Raw genomic sequence first — 21438 nt, forward strand, 5'->3', positions numbered from 1 at the left:
CTAATGGGAAATAAACCACTAAACAACAGCTGTCTGGTACTTTCAGCATTACGAGCATTGTCTAGTTTAAACAAGAATACATTACTGTAATCCATACAAACATTAAGATTACCTGTGTATTATATTTGGTTTTGTACGCATTTTACCCACATGTATTAACTGCTATACTTAAATCATCTCTAATAAAGTATCTTTATATCGTGACGTAGTGTATGTGTGGCATTTATAACGCGAACTAAATCAGCAATCGATACAGTGTTACGGAGATTTTGTTATTGGTGTGAATGCGAATGTATGGTGTGGCGCGGAATGTATACGTCATACGCGAGTCGTCAGCAATGGAGACTGGTCGTGAAACATCGGCTAAGAATTCACTTTTAAGAGATGGTATTTTAACTTCTTGTTATTTATCCGATGCTTTGAACATGCACAGTGCATTTCTGGTTTTATATATATATATATATATATATATATATATATATATATATATATATATATATATATATATATATATATATATACGAACTATTACAGGGAAAGGAGATATGTCAACAGTCTTGTGTTATGCGTTACTAGTCTTGTAGTCTTGTATTGCAGATTATGGGTCACATTAAAGGTGGAAAAAGTTTTAAAATGATTCAACTTGGTATAATTTTTTTTTAACCAAAACCTGGCATTGTAACAGGGGTGTGTAGGTAGTAAATATACAGGAAGATGGAACGCCTGCTGGGCATTACTGCCAGTCGCACCTCCTCCGGTGCCCATGTAGTTTTCCGCTGCAGGGTCATCAGCCAGGAACCACCATTCATTGACGTTTTAGTTAGTTGTTAGTTAGTTGTTCTTTCCCCAGCACTTGTCTCTCCTCCTCAGCCAAAGCCAAAAGCTCCCCTTCTCAGCCTCTTCTAGCTCTTTAGTTGCCTTCTTTAGGTAGGCAAGGTATATCTAGGTATATGTACTGTACACTTGTAAAGGACCTGTCTGTCATGACAGTTTTGTATTGTAACAAAATGAATGTAATTCAATGTAAATGTCTGTTAATAGTAACTAATTGCTATGTGTGGCCGAAATTGTTAATATGGACGTGTCTCTCTCAGCATTCCAGTGTCTTTAATTGCGCTCTAATTTTTACTTTTTATTCATTCTAGATTGTTACTCGGACTTCCTTAACGATGAGTTTGATGCAAAAACATACACAGCACACGCCATCCACAATGCCGTCATTGCCGAACAGCTCGCCAAACTGGCTCAAGGCATCAGCCAGCTGGACAAAGAGCTCCACTGTCAGGTGAGTTTTCACAAGATGACTAGACATGGACATAAAAGTAAAAACGTTTTTACATTTAAGTTAAAGATATTTCCAAACCTGGGGCGCACATATTGTCATACAGGTCGTGGCTAGACATGAGGATCTCTTGGCTCAGGCTACCGGGATTGAGTCTCTTGAAGGTAAATATTGAATTGGTTGCTTTTGTCATAACAATGGGTAGACAAAGCTTGTTGTAATTGGGACAATAACATCTGGTGGCATGTAAATATGCAGAAGCTGTACTTACATTAAGCACTTCTTTGTGCAATTTAGATTTACAGGTGCATTAAGCACTAAAATGTAAAACTATGTTTAAGTGGGGACTGTCTCAGAAATCATGCGCATGTATATCAAACAAGTTAACAATAACAGCGAAAAAGTACACTCCACAGGTCTAATCTCACACTTAGTTACACATAGTTGCCATATACTGTACCTCTGCAATATAGACACAGAAATAAGATAGGTATAACAAAATTAACTGCTTTATATTTTTGAAGAATTATACTCAGTGATGTAGCATAAATATAATAAAATATTTAAAATGAAGTATGTGTTAGTCATTTCATCACAGATAAAGAGAAGTTGTAGAACTCATTAAAAACTCAGGACTGTCATGACACAGGTCCAGGTTTACAAGTGTACAGTGTATATAAAACGTATACACAACCATGTTACAATGTCATGTTTTTGTGATGTAAAAACTTAGACCAAGGTAAATAGCTTTTTCCACCTTTACTGTGACCTATAATTTGTATTTAATTAAAAGCCATTTACAATATCTTTGTTGTGAAATAGAAATACATATTGCACAATAATGTGGCTGCTTAAATGTTCATACCCTTAAACTAATACTTTGTTAAAGCACTTTTTGATTTAATGACGGTGTTTGGTCTTAAAGCATGGTACATCTTGACTTTTCTTTGCCCACTCTTGAGATGCCCTTCAGATTTTAAGGGCATTTCTTGTGCACAGCCCTCCTCAGATCATCCAACAGGTTTTCAATTGTTTTAGGTTCATTGCAATCAGAAATATTCGGGCAGCACAGTGGCGCAGTAGGTAGCGCTGTCACCTCGCAGCAAGAGGATCCTGGGTTTGATTCCCAGGTAGCGCAGTCCTGTCTGTGTAGAGTCTGCATGTTATGGGTTTTGCGTGGGTTTTCTCAGGGAGCTCCGGTTTCCTCCCACAGTCCAAAAACATGTAAGTTGCCATGATTGTGTTTGACATTAAACTCATAGTAATAAATCATGTGTAATCTGTAACTACCTGTCCGGTTGTGGTTGTAACCGAAGTGTATAGCATGGCGTTAATCCCAATAAACAAACTATTAGTAACATTTGACCCCCCAAAGAAATAAGAATTTATAACTCTATCACTTTCACTATTAGGTCATTGCACACAATCCTGGCATAAACAGTTGATATGTCTGTTAAGAGTAGTGTCAGGTGTTATTTATACTTGTTGATTCTACTTCCGGTTCTGTTGCACTTTTTGACCAACCCATAGCTTCATAATGGAACTTTAGGAATCAGTAAATACATAATGCCTGTAATATACAATATATTGATACAAAATTATCATTTTATAGCTCTAGTACGTCCAGTGGTGTAAAAGTGCTGCGAATGATACCCTTGCAAACCAGTTAAGCCTTAATATCTCTTATTCACATTGTGTATTTCTTTTTTTGACTCTGTACAGCCATGGCCAGAAATACTGGCACCTCTGCACTTCTTTCAGAAATTGCAGCACTTCTCCAAGACAACTGTTGCAATTACAAATACTTTGGTATTTCTATGTTTATTTATTTTTTTTGCATTGGAACAACACAAAAAAGCTGAGAAAAGGGTCACATTTTATATACTTTCACACAGACCTCTAGAAATAGAATGGACAATATTTTAGGTATCCTTAATACACCCTTTGGAAGCAATAATTGAAATTACTCTAATCATGAATGAGTTTCTTGCACCTTTCTACTGGTATTTTGGGCCACTATTATTTTGCCAACTGCTCCACTACTTTGTCTTAATCAATTCATGAGTGCTTTTGAAGTATGCTTTGGGTCATTGTTTTGCTGTGTGATCTATAGACACTGAGACCCAGTTTCTTAAAATTCTTTGGCAGTCTTCAGATTTCATGACGCTAAAGCAGCAAAATATCAGTGCAACTCCACCATGTCTGATGGTAGGGACTGTTTTTATTCTTTGAAAGCCTCATTTCATGTTCTGGAAATGGTACAATAATGTGCTTTACCAGGAAGCCCTATTTTGGTTTGTTCTGTAAGAAGGACAGTAAGTTCTGTTACTCCAGTCTCATTTAACTCCAGTCTCATTTAAATAATGATGGATAGTTCAAGCTGACACTGTTGTAACCTGTATTTGGAGGTTAATTGGTTAATTCCACAATTTGATTAATCATTTTTCTTTTTTTCTTTTTCATTTTCTCCCAATCTGTTTATATCCAATTACCTAATTGTATCTCCCCCTACTGCTGCAGACCCCTACCCTGACCAAGGAGGGCCATACCCTTATAAAACAGGCCCCTTCTGACAAGTGAGTACTAGACAAGTGCTTGTTTCACCTGAGATTTGTGCTCAAAATCTTTTGTTGTTTCAATTAAAAAAAAGAATACCATGTAAATACCAAAGTATTTGTATTTGCAACAATTTTTGGAATAAGTGAAGTGGTGTCAATATTTTTGATGAAGGTTGTACAGTATATTATAGGTAAATACATTATCTAATAAATCCCCCCCCCCCCCCCCCCCATTGCATAATTGTCTTTTTTATTCAGCCACAATCATTAAATTGAATAAATCCAAACAACTTTGTAATAAAACATAAATGAAAACACTGAGTGAACTAAAGTCTCTGATAGGGTTGGGCGGTATTGCCAATTTTCGTACCGTCTTCAGAAAATACCGTGGTATACGGTATTACCGCGCGGGGGTGGGTGGTGCGGACAAACTTTACAGTGTACAAAATATTTCAATGTTATTTCAATGCTTATACTATCTGATCTATAATAAATACGCATAAGTATAAATGCATCTGTATCAAATACACTTTCCAACATACATTAACATATAACATTTTAGCCATTGTAACCTCTCACTCCCCACACAAAACAGAATAATAGCAGGCTAAACAGTTCAATATATTTCAAAAGTTAACTGGTAGGTTTATAGTTATAGCTATTTCTTAAAAGTGTATGAACGTGTACGATTAGTTATGCCTGTAATACAGAATTAGGTTCTATACCGTAACAAAAAAATTTGAATGTAAATGTTAATGTTGCGATGACGGTGATGTAAAATAATGTACAATAATTCAAAGTTCAAACATTTGAGTGGTTTAACGAAAAGGCTTCTTTAAATGTCACACAAGCTCAGTGCAAAACAACACGAGCACAGTCGGAAAAGGTCAATTCCAAAATCTTCCCTACACACTCGCTCCCTGCGCCCTATAGTGCATTCTTAAAGGGCCAGACAATATATTTATAATTCACATTACACGACATGTGAGACATTCTTTTTTCTTAAAATAGCGTTTTTATTTAGGAATAAATAGTTCTTACACAGGCAGGAAAAACTACGGCAGACACAAAAGTCAGAACAGGGGATCGGGCGTAAACGTTATTATTACTGTTTGCTCCTTATTTTCCACACTTGTGCTCGATTTACACTGAATATATATTAAGTAAATACGTACATGTCCGCGCATGCACGCGCTTGTGTTAATTTCCGGTTGAACTGATAAAATACCGTCACCATTTTTAAATACCGCGGTATACTGTAATACCGTCATACCGCCCAACCCTAGTCTCTGACCTATGTGTGTATAATTTTATGCGTTGAGCTGCTATGACATAACTGGCTGGTTGTATAATTATAGCAGTACAGGTGGTTCTAATAAGGTAATTAGTAAGTGTATTTTTTTATACTTTTATATTTTTATATTATAAATGCTCAAAAGGATAAGCTTCTGCTCGGTTTGCTTTTTTGAAAGACAGTGAATGTTTTCTTGTCTGGTTTAGGTGTTCTTGATATGATGCAGACAAGAATTTCAGCATTACAAAGTGCTGTGGACAGGTAGCTTTATTCAGTTTTTTTTCACTGCTAAAAACAATCACTGAATCTTCTTTCCTCACCCATATCTGTTTGTTTCCCTCACCTTTTAAAGAATAAGGACCAAAATAGTTGACCCATATAACAAGATTGTGGTTCGGACCTCCCAACTTGCTCGACTACAGGTATGTTTTGTATTTCAGCTGCATTGGTATTGCATTTGTTTTTAGAAAGAGAGCTCATGCACGTTTAAGTGTAATAAAGAATATCTATGAGTGTTAGCAGTGAACACCAAATTCATTAAATTATTTTAACTCGGTGAGCCCTGATTACTAAGATTTGTTTAAAATTAACAAATATAATTAAAATAAAAAATATTAAAAAAGAAAACTATTAATCAGCCACACTTTTTCTTAGAACCCCAAAATCAGAAAAAGTTGGGCCAGAATGAAAAATACAAAAACCCTGCAGTGTAGCTTACATTAACTTTAAATTTTATGTCATTGTAGACAGGATTTAAAGTTGTGTGGCCTTGGATTTCTTGGAATTCAGGATTTTAATATATTACATTTAAAGATATTTAGCACCATGTCCCGGGATAAATGAAAATTTCTGCCTAACATCTTATAATAACAACACTAATATTATCAGGAAAAGTTTTAAAATATCGACTGCATCACTATTTGTTATGATTAGCATGTTTAGAGCTTTTTACCAGCTATTGTTTAAAATCTACATTCTTAATGTTAAACTAGTTTTGCTGTACAGTATAAATTTATATTTCTGGCATTTAGCAAACACTTTTTTTATCACATCCAATAAAGTCACTTAAAATTGTGACTGAATACAATGCAAGCAATAAATCTGCTCCAAATTTAATTCAGACCGGGGCGATAACACTGCTGAGATTCAGACCTCAGAACTCAGCGGTAGTGGGCTAGTGTACTTTACTGCTGCAGCGTGTAAAATAAATAAAAAAGTTCATAAGTTAAAACCTCAAATACTGTTTTTCTGTACTGTTTTCAATTTAATATAGGCCAAATAGAATTTACAAATCACAAACTGCCATGCATTCCACTTGCTGTCCTGACATTTTTGAAACTGAAGTTTAAAAACCATGTGTACTTATCTTTGCCTAAAAGCTGTATAAAGTTAGCTGTAGCATACTGAAGCATCAGTAATTGCACAAATTTTTTGTGTCAGGGAGAAGACCAAAAATGCTAATGAATAATAATGACTGAAATTTGACCACAATCTTCAATATTTACAGTAACAACAAATATTTTACAGTATTAAGTTCATCTTTAAAAACATGAAAAAAAACTACAGAGAATGCAACCAGTAGGCTGGTGTTCCTGAACTTTGCTTTATGCTAAATGTATTTTTAAAAATAAATAAATTATTTGGTTTTTTATGTGATGCAGTATGGGCTACAACTTGTAATGTTTTAGTTTAATCTAAACTGTCTATGTAACATTTTGTTGTGACAGGGTTAGATTGCATGAAGTCCATTTTGCAATTTTTTTAGTAATGTTCTAAATGTACACTATATGGCCAAAAGCATTTGGGCACCTGACCATGACCTCGAACACCTGGTTTTAAAAACTAATGGTATTAGTTTTTGAAAGGGATAATATGATTTATTACACCATTTAGAAACTGTTGTGACAGAAACACATAAATTAAAAAAATTAGAAGGGGTTTTCAAATACCTTTGTCTATATAGTTTACATGTGTACAATATTAAATTTAAAATTTTTTTATTATGTTTATAGATATAAATAAGATTGAGAGATAATTCCAGACTAAAATAAAGTTTAAGTAAACTTGATTCAGATTTGTGTGCAAGTTAAATAACACTTCATCTTAGGCCTTTTAATAAAGTAAATGAATCATTCATTTTAGTCAGCTTGTTTGGTTTTGTAGGTGGTGTGCGACCTTCTCAGGAGGATAATTCGTATCCTGTATCTAAGTAAACGATTGCAGGGCCAGCTTCAAGGTGGTAGTCGAGAGCTGACTAAAGCTGCTCAGAGCCTCAATGAACTTGGTGAGTAAGCAGTGTCCTTTAGACAAACTTTAACAAATTTTCATAAATCTGCTAAGTCACTGCCAGTCTGTAGTGTCACAATCAAACAATTACAAGCCAACATATAATATGAAGCCTTTACTACTGGATTTTACATATGCCATTGCACATTTTAATGTTTTACAAGTTCTGTACAATTTTACTTTTCAATCAAGTTTTCAATCACATTTTTCATGTCTCGTCCAAGACTTCGAAGCATTAATATTTAATTTATGAGTGAATTAAAAGGGTAAATAGATTACAGCATACATTATAAAGATCATACTGGCCTAATTTATTTATTGCCATGACATCAAAAAAACATTGAATGGCATTCTGACCTCGGTAGAGAGGTCGGTAATTGTTACTTTCAATGCCTAACCATTTATTCTGAATGAAAACTTTTACAAGTAATTGTAATAGTAAATGCTTACTTGAGTTCCAATATGCTAAATAAAAAAACATGACAATGTGGAATGTTTTATTGTGTGTCTATATAAACTAAATTAATAGGTTCTTTTGAGCAGGAGCACCTACAGTTGGTAAACAGTTACTTATATGACAGTAACAATACTAAAATTACTGAGACAATCTTGGGGGGGGTTATAATGCACATTTTCTCAACTAAAATGTATGGGGTTTAAAATAAATTATAGCTAAATAAAATATTTTAGGTATGTTCTGTCACAGTGGGTATGCTTAGATTACACAGTATGTGTAAACCAAGTAATACCTCTAAAAAAAACTTCCAGGTACCACTTATTAAGGCCAATGTAACCAGATTCTGTTCTTCCACTGCTGGAGACTCCTGTCAGGTCAGAGGAGGGTATTTTTGGAGAGCCACTCACTGATCTCTGTGCTCCTACACTTTTTGTACAGGTGTCTCGGGCTACTAACCAGGGTCCTTGTACAGAGTCGAAGACTTCACCCACTTTCAGTCTGGTGTTTTCCCACATGGCAGACTTTAATGGCCAATTTTGTCTGCTGCAGGCATTGCCAATTATTATGTTGGGAGTGAAATTTTAAAACACACATTTTGCTTTCCAGACTATCTGTTTCAGGGAGTAGATGTATCTGGCATTGACGTCATTGAAAATGACCTGGTGTTTATCAGTCGTGCACGTCTTGAGGTGGAGAACCAGGCCAAAAGACTACTAGAGCAGGGCATGGAGATTCAGGTAGGAACATTTACATCCAATCCACATTGATCAAGCTTTGCACATTGCTCTGCAACTTTCTACAGTTTGTCTATATGAGCCAGAAAGACACAACATTGTCCATGTTGAGAAATATCATACAGAAATGTACTGCATATCATTGTACTATGTACAATGACAAAGTGTTCTATTTTATTCTGTTTTATTTAACCATGCCAATACTTTACCTGTATGTCAGCTAGCCTCCTGCTTCGGAATGTTAAAAGACAGGTGGTGTTTTATTCATGATTAAGCTTTTAAAATTCCGTGACTAACCAATTTAAATGTCAAAGGTTTTTTCAGACATTATGTACTTTGAGACATTAAACACACTATAATTAAAAGCAGTACACTGTAAACTCCAAATGCAGATCAGTTATGTTAATGATGTTCTGGACATGTTTAAAACTTCTGTTGCTGTCCTATATGGAAAATCCTGTTATGTATTTTTTTTTTTAAGCACACTCAAACATTGTTATGGTTATTCAGTCTGTTAAAATCTAAAGTCTTCGCTATTTATGATACATTTAGTGTTTACTTATAGAGTTTGGTACATGCATTTCTCCTTTCCTTTTTTGTCTGCAGAACCCATCTCAGGTGGGCACAGCGCTTCAAGTCTTCTTCAATCTAGGCAATTTGAGAGAGACTATCCTTAGTGTTGTAGATGGGTACAAAGCATCTGTCCAAGAGAGTGTGACCAGTGCCGTTGAAATTAAAATCTTCACTCAGACTCCTAACATCAGAGGTTGTAATTATTATTTATGTTTTTATTTTTGTAACTGTATGTAGTAATGTACTGTAAGTGTAAGAAGAGAGAGAGAAGAAAAAAGAAAGAGAAACTTACAAATGAATTGCATAATTGGCCTCTTGTACTTTTATGTCTATAGGTGCTCCAGGTAGAGCTGTGATGCCCACTCCAGGAAGCACTGCTACTTTTCGTGCTGCTTTGTGGACCAACCTGGAAAAGATGATGGACCAGATATATTCTGCATGCAGTCAAGTATGATAGAGGATAATACCTTACAACATTAGATTTTAGTGTAATATTAACTTATAAAAAAAAATTTTACAGTGCAAAAAAAAATTAACAATGTTTAATTATGTGTAGGTGCAACACCTTCAAAAGGTCTTGACCAAAAAGAGGGACCCTGTCACCCATGTGTGTTTCATTGATGAGTTTGTCAAGGTATGATAAAAAAAATTATATACTTTTTTTTATATTTTGATTTTATTTTCATGCAGTGTACTGGTTACAAGGTTAACAGGTTTTACTTGTTTTGTGATGTTTGCTGTCACTTTGCTTTTACTTTTACTGAAACAAGCACTTGCATTCAAATTCATGAAATCGGATAGGACGCATATTAATAAAAATAGATGTGTTTTATTATAGTATCAGTTACAATATGGTATAGAATATGATTCAAATACAAGACTCAAATAGCTCTGCCATTTTTAGGCTATTTATTGAGATCATTATGGTCTACTGTTATGAATAATCCTAGTTTGGTCTCTGTTAATTTAAGGTCCATCAAAATTAATTGCCTACAAACTATAAAGCAAGGATATTCTAAATGCACAAAATGTTCAAATAATTGCAAGGATTCAGCTTTTAGCAATAATCCAATTAAGCTTACATGCATCTAAGTTATCAGCTCCTCATAAAGAGGCTCTTTTTTTCTCCTAGATGCCTCTTTGTAATATTATCGGCCAAGCAGTATTTTAATGATAGTTCTTTAATCTTTAAGGTTCTGAGGTTAAAATGCATGTCAGGTCTTCCATTTAAAAAAACAAGTGTATTTAATATTGAGGTGTAGATACATGTGGAATCAGAAAGTATACAGACTCCTTGACCCTTTGATCTATTGTGTTGTGGATTTGATTTAAAAAAAACAAATGTTTTTTACCCAATAATCCACACATAATAACCCATAATGATGAGGTATAAACAATTTTTTTAATGAATTCAGAATCAAAAACTTACTCTCAAAAGAATTCAGGCCCTTTAATCAACACTTTGTAGAAGACTATTTGGCAGCAGTTATAGCTGCAAGTCTTGGATATATCTCTACAGACTTTGCACAACTGGATTTGGGCAGTTCATCTCATTGTTTATGGCAGATCCTCTCAAACGCCACATCCTAACACCCTCTTCCGGTCTCACCACAGATGTTTGATTAGGTTTGATTAGCAGGGCTTTGGCTGGTCCATCTAAGGACATTTCCCTGAAGCCAATCCAGCGTTGTTTTTGCATTTAACAGCACTTTCTTCAAAATTACTTGTGACCAACTGCAACCAAATACAATCCAAATAATTGAGGGCTAGGGGCCTTGCTTAAGGGCCCAACAATGACAATTTCTTGTAGGGATGGCTTGAACTTGTAGACTTAAACTGTTGTCCCATTCTGAGTTTGTGTAGGCTTTGAAGACATTTCGGAGGATTTTCGTATATTTAGTTGCATTCACCCATCTTAATTCTTACCAGTCTTTCTGTACTTTCTGTCTCTAGTACTAAGAAGCAGCTCCATTACATGATGATGAAACCCCTATATTTCACTATAGCGATGCCAAGTGATATTGAGTGTCTATCAGCATAGTTGCTTGCTGAGTTAATTCTTCATCTCATCAGATTTTTCTATTTTTGACCAGATACTTTTTTATTTCATTTAATAAACTCTAAGCTTTTTTTTTTATCTCACACATAAAAGATGGCAATTGTGATGTGTTTGTATGTATTTATTGTGAATGGTTTTTGTCCTTACTCTTTGGTTTTGTTTTACTACATCACCCCTCTCTTTTCTCTTTTTGAAGGATGGTCAATCGGACATCTTTTACATATTCTGGAACTTCATTACACAGATGCTTTCCAAAGAACTTCAAAAAAGCACAGAAGGTAGGAGATCAAGGAAAATAAGAATTTTCCTTATGAGAAATAAGACCATACATCAGCTATTTAGGAAAACATATCAGGCCTTGTGTTGGCTGTGTGAAAAGTAAGCTAAAGGATGCTTATCAACTTTCTGACCTTGACATAAACTTTTTTTTACATCATGTGGTCTGCTTGGCTCTCAAACTGTTTTTGAGTATACTTATGACTAGATGTTCATCGTTATTTCTGGGTTTCTTCTTTCATTCAACTCTATCTATATAGACTAAGAGTAAAACAGCCCACAGTTATTCCATTAGGATTTTTACATGATGTTTTACACTTTTGGTTACATTCATGACAGGACAGGTAGTTACAGGTTACACATGATTTATTAGTTCAAATTTAATGTCAAACACAGTCACAGGCAATTTTGTATCTCCAGTTCACCTAACTTGCAAGTGTTTCGACTGTGTGAGAAAACCAGAGGTCTCGGACGAAACCCACAAAGCCACAGGGAGAACATGCAAACTCCACATAGAAAGGACCAGTACTGCTTCACTTGATAATAGAACCCAGGACCATCTTGCTGTGAGGTGACAGTGCTACCCACTGAGCCATTGTTCCACCCCAGTATCTTAAAACCTTAGATTTTTTACAGATTTTAATTGGTAATTAAGCTAAGAAATGCAAATTTACTGTGCCAAATTTTATTTTATTTTTTTAATGATGCTCAAATCTGCCTCTCAATGCAACACTAAAATATTGTATAAAAAGGAAAGACCCCTGCGTGTTTAACATTTTTTATGTATGAATAGATAGTAAATATTAAATAAAATAGAAGGTGTAGAAGATAAATGCACAAGGCTGTAAATAAATTAGATATCATTATTATTTTTAGGCATTTTTGTTCTATCTTTTCCTGCATGTCAATTTTGCATGTACAAAGCAGTTTGTATGTTTCTGGCCTCAGACTCAAACAAGACACTGTCAAATTCAACTATTAGGCACCACAGGCACAACTGCACCAAAATGTTGTCTTTGGGGTGTTTAAAAAATGTAAATTATGTAAAACAAACATTTTGTTAGTAACACATTCAGTCATTGCCTTTGTGATGGTGAGTTGTTACTAATTAAATGTAAAGTTTTTTTTTTTAAAAGGTTTTTCTCACAGCTGTAACAGATGTTTTCACAGCTGGGCATGATTAAAATTGTTTAAAAGTTTTACTGGTAATGTCTGTAATGAATTGTACATGGACAGTTGAAATTGCATGGGCTGAGATTGATGTAGAAATAATTACAATATAGGGTAATCATTTGTATACTAGTTTTTCAATAATTGCTGTTAATGTCTTATTATATTTTCTTATTCCATAATGCTACTGGTCGCAATATATACTGGTGCTGGTCATAAAATTAGAATATCATGAAAAAGTTGATTTATTTCAGTAATTCCATTCAAAAAGTGAAACTTGTATATTATATTCATTCATTACACACAGACTGATATATTTCAAATGTTTATTTCTTTTAATGTTGATGATTATAACCGACAACTAATGAAAACCCCAAATTCAGTATCTCAGAAAATTAGAATATTACTTAAGACCAATACAAAAAAAGGATTTTTAGAAATGTTGGCCAACTGAAAAGTATGAACATTAAAAGTATGAGCATGTACAGCACTCAATACTTAGTTGGGGCTCCTTTTGCCTGGATTACTGCAGCAATGCCGCATGGCATGGAATCCATCAGTCTGTGGCACTGCTCAGGTGTTATGATAGCCCAGGCTGCTCTGATAGTGGCCTTCAGCTCTTCTGAATTGTTGGGTCTGGCGTATCACATCTTCCTCTTCACAATATCCCATAGATTTTCTATGGGGTTAAGGTCAGGCGAGTTTGCTGGCCAATTAAGAACAGGGATACCATGGTCCTTAAACCAGGTACTGGTAGCTTTGGCACTGTGTGCAGGTGCCAAGTCCTGTTGGAAAATGAAATCTGCATCTCCATAAAGTTGGTCAGCAGCAGGAAGCATGAAGTGCTCTAAAACTTCCTGGTAGATGGCTGCGTTGACCTTGGACCTCAGAAAACACAGTGGACCAACACCAGCAGATGACATGGCACTCCAAACCATCACTGACTGTGGAAACTTTACACTGGACCTCAAGCAATGTGGATTCTGTGCCTCTCCTCTCTTCCTCCAGACTCTGGGACCTTGATTTCCAATGGTAATGCAAAATGTACTTTCATCAGAGAACATAACTTTGGACCACTCAGCAGTCCTTTTTGTCTTTAGCCCAGGCGAGACGCTTCTGACGCTGTCTCTTGTTCAAGAGTGGCTTGACACAAGGAATGCGACAGCTGAAACCCATGTCTTGCATACGTCTGTGCGTGGTGGTTCTTGAAGCACTGACTCCAGCTGCAGTCCACTCTTTGTGAATCTCCCCCACATTTTTGAATGGGTTTTGTTTCACAATCCTCTCCAGAGTGCGGTTATCCCTATTGCTTGTACACTTTTTTCTACCACATCTTTTCCTTCCATTCGCCTCTCTATTAATGTGCTTGGACACAGAGCTCTGTGAACAGCCAGCCTCTTTAGCAATGACCTTTTGTGTCTTGCCCTCCTTGTGCAAGGTGTCAATGGTCGTCTTTTGGACAACTGTCAAGTCAGCAGTGTTCCCCATGATTGTGTAGCCTACAGAACTAGACTGAGAGACCATGTAAAGGCCTTTGCAGGTGTTTTGAGTTAATTAGCTGATTAGAGTGTGGCACCAGGTGTCTTCAATATTGTACCTTGTCACAATATTCTAATTTTCTGAGATACTGAATTTGGGGTTTTCATTAGTTGTCAGTTATAATCATCAACATTAAAAGAAATAAACATTTGAAATATATCAGTTTGTGTGTAATGAATGAATATAATATACAAGTTTCACTTTTTGAATGGAATTACTGAAATAAATCAACTTTTTCATGATATTCTAATTTTATGACCAGCACCAGCATAGCATGTGTTTGCTAAGATATTATAAGACCTCTTCAAAAACACATTTAGTAGTTACAGTACATTTTGCTGAATAACAAATAGTAAAACAAATTTAGCAAACAAATAGTGATTGTGTGCTAAACTAAATAAAATGTAATGCAATTTGTCAAATTAAAAACTTTTTACTAAAAATAACAAAACATAGAAAGATTCCATGTAACCATTTATGTATGATTGTGTATGGAGAGATCAGTTGTGTCTGTGTGGGCCACCACCTGGTTGACAACACAGTGGTGGTGGGCTTGCGAATTAGACTGGAGTGTCACCCAAGTGCCATTTATGCAGACATTTCATCTAATCTTTCTTTTTACTTCGGTAGACTCCACATTCTTGAAGCAGGCTCTTGAAGGGGAGTTTCCAAAGTTCCTCAGGTTGTTTAATGAGTTGTGGAAGCGGCTGCTGCAGTACAGTGCCAATATACAGGGCATTCTGGGAAGCAGTGGTACAGGGCTGGATCTTGATCTTACAGTGTCTGAAGCTGACACTCAGGATATCTTCACAAACAGTAAACAAGATTATGAGTGAGTTAAATCTGCAAACAAACCTGTGATTGTTTTTGGGTGATTGTATAAGACATAAGAAACTTATTTTAAATGTGTAAAAAAAACAAAACTGAAATTTTTAAACTATGCTCAAAGAAACATAAAAAACAAGATGTTGACCAAGAGAATACAATAAAATATGTTCCTACAATAATAAATAATAATAAATAACTAATAATACATTTTAAAAACAATTACCAGTTTGTGTATATATTTTGCCATTTTATGGCCATAAAAATGTGTCGAGTAATTTGTGGGATTAAATTTTACAGTTAGTTTAAATTTTTTTTTTCGATATTTACAAATTTTTTTAAACTAACATAGATCAAACTGTTGCATTATCATGATCCTGCATTACTATGCATAGGTCCACATATCATTCACATATTATCATAGCAAATAATTCCCGTTTTTTTTTTCTCTCCAGTCTAGAGAAAGCACTTAAAAATTCCCTTCTGCCATATGAAGCAGCTTACTTATCCAAATCACTCTCACGTCTGTTTGATCCCATCAATCTGGTGTTCCCGCAAGGTGGAAACAGCACACTTTCAAGTGATGAGATGGATAGTATCATAAAAGCTATTGGCAGGTTTGTGATCTCATTACACTTTAAAGGGTTTTAAGATGTTGCATGTAACAATTTGTTAATGTAATGTTGTTATTAATCTGTTGCAATACAAAGTTCTCCAATAATGTATCATTTAATATAGGAATTATTTCAGTAAATAATTTTTTATTCAGTCAGTAATCCAACTTACAGGTGTTTTTGTGCTTTTGCAGTGAGCTAAATGTAGCCTTGGTTGATACTGGGCTTACCATTGCTGTTGCCAAGAATGTTTCCAAGACTGTGCAGCTCTTCTGTGTAAAGTCTGAACATCTGGTGAGTGCCATAATAATGCATATGTGTCTGTGTACTTAAATTTTCCTTAGTGTTACAGGCAGCACGTGGTGTTCGGCACCGACAAAAAAGGTCTAAAACTAAATACAGATAACATGTTGATGACAATAAAAGTTATACCGAATAACTGGCAAACAATGAGGGGAACTATATATTCACTGACAGATGATGTAATTACAGTGTATGCAGTGTGTGTATGCATGGTGTAGCAGGATGATGCTTTTCTCATTAGATTTTTCTTTTTCTTATAGAATAAAGAATAAAAAAAAATCAAAACTTGGCACCACTGGCTTTTAATATCAAAACAGCCAGAAATAAATGGAATTCTTGGAATCAGTCATTTTTATGTAATGTAAATGAATAATGAGAATATCAGAACCAAGACTTTAAGGCGCCATACGTATGTATTTGTAAATATTATAATAATAATATGTTTGGCTCTGATGTTTGGTTATACAACCAAAGATAAGGGATCTGACACTCCTGAGGTATCTGGGAGTTTAAGTCCTAGCTCTGGTGAGTGGTTGTAGACCATTGTTAAATGTTGAGAACTCCTTTAAAATGTGGGGAGTTTAAGTCTGGTCCAAGAGGATGTAACAGAGATTCCTGGCTGATTGGTGTTGTAGATGTTTTCACTACAATGGCAGTCCTTATTTTGTTAACATTTTAGTGCCATCATGATCAGAGATAAATGTGCTGTTGGTAATCATAGTGCACTTGTTAAATTTGGCCGGTATGGGCAGGCAGAAAGACCTGAGTGATTTTGAGGGACAAATCATTAGGGCTAGCCAACTGGGTTGAAGTACCATCTGGGTTGAGGTAAATGGCATGAACTGCCGACTTGTTGAGCAGCCAAACTCATTTATGCCAGCGGACATGAAGGCTAGGGTGTCTGCAGTAAACCAAAAGGGCTACTGAGGCTCAAATTGCAGATCATGTTAATACTTGTGATAAGGTGAATGTGTCACAACACACAGTGCATCATACCCTTCTGTGTATGGGGTTGTAAAGCTGGAGACCAGTCAAAGAGCCCTTGCTGGGCACATTGTTTACATTGCTGGGCACATTGCCCACATGCATTGTTTACCTTTGGAAGATATAGCAACAGTGCTCCAACACAGGCACACTGAGTGAAAAACCTTTTTTAAAACCCGAAACACCTCAGGTTAAAAAACAGAAGATGTAGTGAAAACAAGTTGCTGAAAAAAAGGACTTGCCCCTTTTGTTTAGTTCTACTTGGCCCCATGTGAAAAAAGTAATTGCCCCCTAAAAAGTTAACAATTGATCCTGTCTGTCAATGTGAAGCAGACAAGAAGTTACCAAAAAGCAGCACATGATGCCATGTTCATTGATTCAAGTACATATACGAGCGTTCATTGAAATCTCCTAGTCTGCAAAGGGTTACACAGCCATTCCTAATGCTCTGGGACAAAGCATAGAGACGGGCATTATCCCCAAATGGAGAACTTGGAACAGTGGTGACCCCTGGAGTGATGCATCAACAGCTCATCTAGGAGGTCACAAAAGAACCCAGGTGAACATCTAAAGAACTGCTGGCCTCCCTTGCTTCAGTTACAGTTAATGTACATGATTCCACAATAAGGAAGACACTGGGCGTAAAGGGCATCAAAAAGGCTCATCTTGCATTTGTAAAAAAACTCTAGATGAACCCCAAGACTTTTGAAATAATATTCTGTGGACTGTCGAGGGTAAAAGTTTTTGGAAAACATGGGTCCTGTTACATCTGGAGTAAAGCTAACACTGACTTTCACCATAAGAACATATTACAAGCAGTCAAACATGGTCATGGTAATTTGATGGTCTAGGGCTGTTTTGCTTTCACGACCTAGACGACTTGTAATAATTTTTTACCCTGAACATAAAGACTTTGTCTGAATCCTGACCAAAAGAGAGATATTATTCCAGAGTTGTGCCATGTATAAAAATGCTTTCCCCCTGTTGTTATTTTTTAATTATGTGAATTAACAGTAGCCCCGCATTTTGTGAACAAGTAAACTTAAGGAAGTGCTCAGCTAGTTCACTTAAAACTATATTTAAATTTTGTATTTAATGCAGCATTTCTTTGTCAGCCAGTACTGAGATGATAGAATGGGACTAATCTAGTAATTTTACAAGTAATGTACATCTAGTAGTATTACTATTGTGTGCATCAAAGATGTCAATCAGTTTTAACTGAGGTGGATGTCAGGTTAAACAACTTTTCCCTTTCGTCCTTGGATTTCACAAGTAATTTTTATCTGAATTAAGTTACATGACATACAGTCTTTTATTTCTTTTACACAATCATCCTTTTAATTGTGTCAATCTCATTAGGTTTTGCTGTAGATGGTAAATAATAGAAGTTCCAACACTGACCCCTGTGGGACACCATGCTTTTGCAGTTTCAAAGCTTTTATTATTTACATACATAAATAGGTAATGGTCAGTCAGACAAGACTTAAAAGACTTATAACAAGAGTCTGTATCCAGTAAAAAAAGAAAAAGTATGAAACCCTGCACTAAGATCTAATAGAACAAGAAAAGAGATGCAACCATTATCGTAAGACATAAATAAATTATTATATCCCCTAATTAATGCAGTTTTATTATTGTGGTTGGGTTTCATAAACACGCTTTCTCTGCAGATAAAAGTAATAATGGGAAACATCCTTTTCTAGAATCTCAGAAATAAAAGGAATGTTTTATATCAGCCTATAATTAGAAAGCACAAACTGATCAAGATAAGGTTTCTCAATCCAGGGTTTAATGACTGCACATTTACCCATGTTTTGGGTACATATTCAAGACAGGGAGTGCCATTTTAATAATAGTAAGGACTAAATCTGTAAGTAGACATGATTTACTATTATTTTATCAAGAAAGTTAGCTCAGTGTGGGAGATTTTCCCCACTAATCATTTTAATTTTAACTCTGGCAACATCTAAGGTTTTGTGGAATATGGACTCTTCCACAGAACCTTAGCTGTGTTGGGTTGCCTGTTCCAGCTCAGGCTCTGATAGTGAGTCATCAGTTTGGTTTGTTATGGATGAATGCAGCTGTAGTAGCAGACATAATATTGTGTTTCAACTGACAGCTAGACAAATATTATTACTTAATACATTGAGATATATTGATCAATACCCTGTTCAGGTATGTTTATTGCAATGAGTAGGTCCCATTACATACACTCTATTTCATCATAAATTTTAAAGTCTCCACCAAAAAAAGCCCTATCTGTAGACATCAAATTTAAAATTATATTTTAATTATTAAATTATATTAAAAAAACATTTTAATAATTCTTGTCGTAGTTTTATTGCATTTTACGAAATGTCATAAATTTTCTGCTAATGGAGTTTGTAGATCAATTTATTTGATCTATATTATTTAGTTTCATGAAGTGATATATTTATTTTTATATTTCGGTCATTATGTTCAATTTTACTACATCAGTATTTACAGTCTGTAAATGTTAGATTTGCTATAACCATCTGTTTAAAACAAACTGATGAAATGTCTTAACACCTTTCTTCTAAATTGGGCAGTTCTCAACTTTTATTTGTAATGTGTCTGTATCCACCTTAATTATTCTCCATTTATTAATGTTGCAACGTGAGTACATCAACCTAGGACTCCTAATACATACTGTCTTTCTTTTTCAGCTTTGTACCCAGGGGGATGCCAGTCAGGTCATTGGGCCTTTGACGGAGGGTCAGAGGAGAAATATAGCTGTGGTTAATTCACTGTACCAGCTGCAACAGGCTTTGGCTAAAGTGAGTACCCCACACGGTAAACATAATGATCTAAAAAAGATCTGCTAAAGTGTATTGTATGCATGAGGATGGTTATGTACACTAATTTTAACATTTCTTGTACATTGGTATAAAAAAATAACTTATGTTGCTGTGGATGTTTGTTGTGAAAATAAGGCATAGAAAATGTCCAAGGTCGAGAGATTTTGTAAATGCAATAGAAACAAGAATCTGTGATGTATTAATTATTTCAAGTTTATTTGTCATTTGTACAAATGTTAGCAGCAGTTGTACATTGAAATGTGTGTTGGGAGGCTCGGGAACTCTACGAGTGTGCTATAATAAAGTACAAATAAGATAAAAGTACAAGTACAAATAAAAATACAAATAAGATAACAATATAATAAAGTCTTTTAAAAGTATATAATATATAAACAAGGAAGAAAAATATAGAAAAATATATACAATTGCAGTTAAAGTGCAAATTTGCATTGTAAACAAAGTGAAAATTGCAGTAAATGTAAACATTGACCCATAGTAGACATTGCAGGCGTTATGGATATTTCACAGACAAGATTAATAATGGCTGTTAATAATGCTAATAGTAATAATAGAAATACTGATGATAATAATAATAATACTGCAGGATAGATTGAAGTTCAGATTGCCACATCATGTTTTGAAGTAATGTGGTATTAATATTAATATTGCACATGCCCAAAGTGTGAGTGTTATGAAATGTGAGTGTTGATGAGTAACTGAAAAAGGGGTGAGTTATTATTATGCATTGTTTAGCATTCTGATGGCTTGTAGGAAAAAGCTGTTCTTTAGCCTACTGGTCCTGGCTTTTATGCTGCGGTACCGTCTGCCTGATGGCAGTTTTGTGAACAGTCCGTGTGCAGGGTGGGTGTGATCTGAGGTAATTTTTAAAGCCTTCTTTAGACAACGGCTTCGGTAGATGTCCTGTAAGGCTGGCAGCTTGTGACCAATGATGACCTCGGCTGCTCTCACAACTCTCTGAAGGGCCTTGCGGTCATGGAGAGAGCAGTTTCCATACCAGACAGGTATGCAGCCTGTTAGTAAACTTTCAATGGTGCATTTGTAAAAGTTTTTCAGAATTTTGGGTGGGAGACCAAACTTCCTGAGCCTGCGGAGAAAGTAGTCTTTGACGAGCAGACTTAATCACTGACTTAGTGTGGAGGGACCAAGTCAGGTCATCAGTGAGGTGTACTCCGAGGAACTTGGTTGACCTGACTCGTTCCACAGCAGCTCCTCTGATGTACAAGGGGGTGTGTTCATCCTCTTGCCGCTTCCTGTAGTCTACAATCATCTCATTTGTTTTGCTGATGTTGAGGTGAAGGTTGCTGTGGCTGCACCATTCAGCCAGCTCTCTGACCTCTTCTCTGTAGGCCGTCTCGTCACCGTTCGTGATGAGGCCCAGGACAGTGGTGTCGTCAGCAAACTTAAGTATGATGTTAGAGCTGTGTTTAGCAACACAGTCACGAGTGAAGAGAGAGTACAGGAGGGGGCTGAGAACACATCCCTGTGGAACTCCTGTGTTAAGAGTCAGGGTGGAGGAAATGTGGTCACCAATCCTTACCACTTGAGGTCTGCTCGATAAAAAGTCCAAAATCCAATTGCAAAGATTGGTGTTGAGTCCAAGGTCGTTGAGTTTAGTGGCGAGTTTCATTGGGATTATGGTGTTGA

General features: G+C 35.7%; 1 protein-coding gene across 1 annotated transcript in view; it reads left to right on the forward strand.

Moving 5' to 3' along the window:
- The first annotated feature begins 329 nt into the window (after positions 1-329).
- cog5 (component of oligomeric golgi complex 5) overlaps positions 330-21438 on the forward strand; it is a 35257-nt gene continuing 14148 nt past the window's right edge. The window contains exons 1-15 of the mRNA XM_062994617.1: positions 330-387; positions 1146-1285; positions 1389-1446; positions 5341-5395; positions 5487-5556; positions 7298-7418; positions 8484-8614; positions 9218-9377; positions 9520-9632; positions 9741-9818; positions 11440-11521; positions 14859-15060; positions 15509-15670; positions 15862-15961; positions 19642-19752. Coding sequence (XP_062850687.1) covers positions 339-387; positions 1146-1285; positions 1389-1446; positions 5341-5395; positions 5487-5556; positions 7298-7418; positions 8484-8614; positions 9218-9377; positions 9520-9632; positions 9741-9818; positions 11440-11521; positions 14859-15060; positions 15509-15670; positions 15862-15961; positions 19642-19752 — 1632 coding nt within the window. The 5' untranslated portion in view covers positions 330-338. The remainder of the gene's footprint in view (positions 388-1145; positions 1286-1388; positions 1447-5340; positions 5396-5486; positions 5557-7297; positions 7419-8483; positions 8615-9217; positions 9378-9519; positions 9633-9740; positions 9819-11439; positions 11522-14858; positions 15061-15508; positions 15671-15861; positions 15962-19641; positions 19753-21438) is intronic.

This window comes from Trichomycterus rosablanca, chromosome 1 (assembly GCF_030014385.1).
Source record: "Trichomycterus rosablanca isolate fTriRos1 chromosome 1, fTriRos1.hap1, whole genome shotgun sequence".
NCBI classification, from domain to species: Eukaryota; Metazoa; Chordata; class Actinopteri; order Siluriformes; family Trichomycteridae; genus Trichomycterus; species Trichomycterus rosablanca.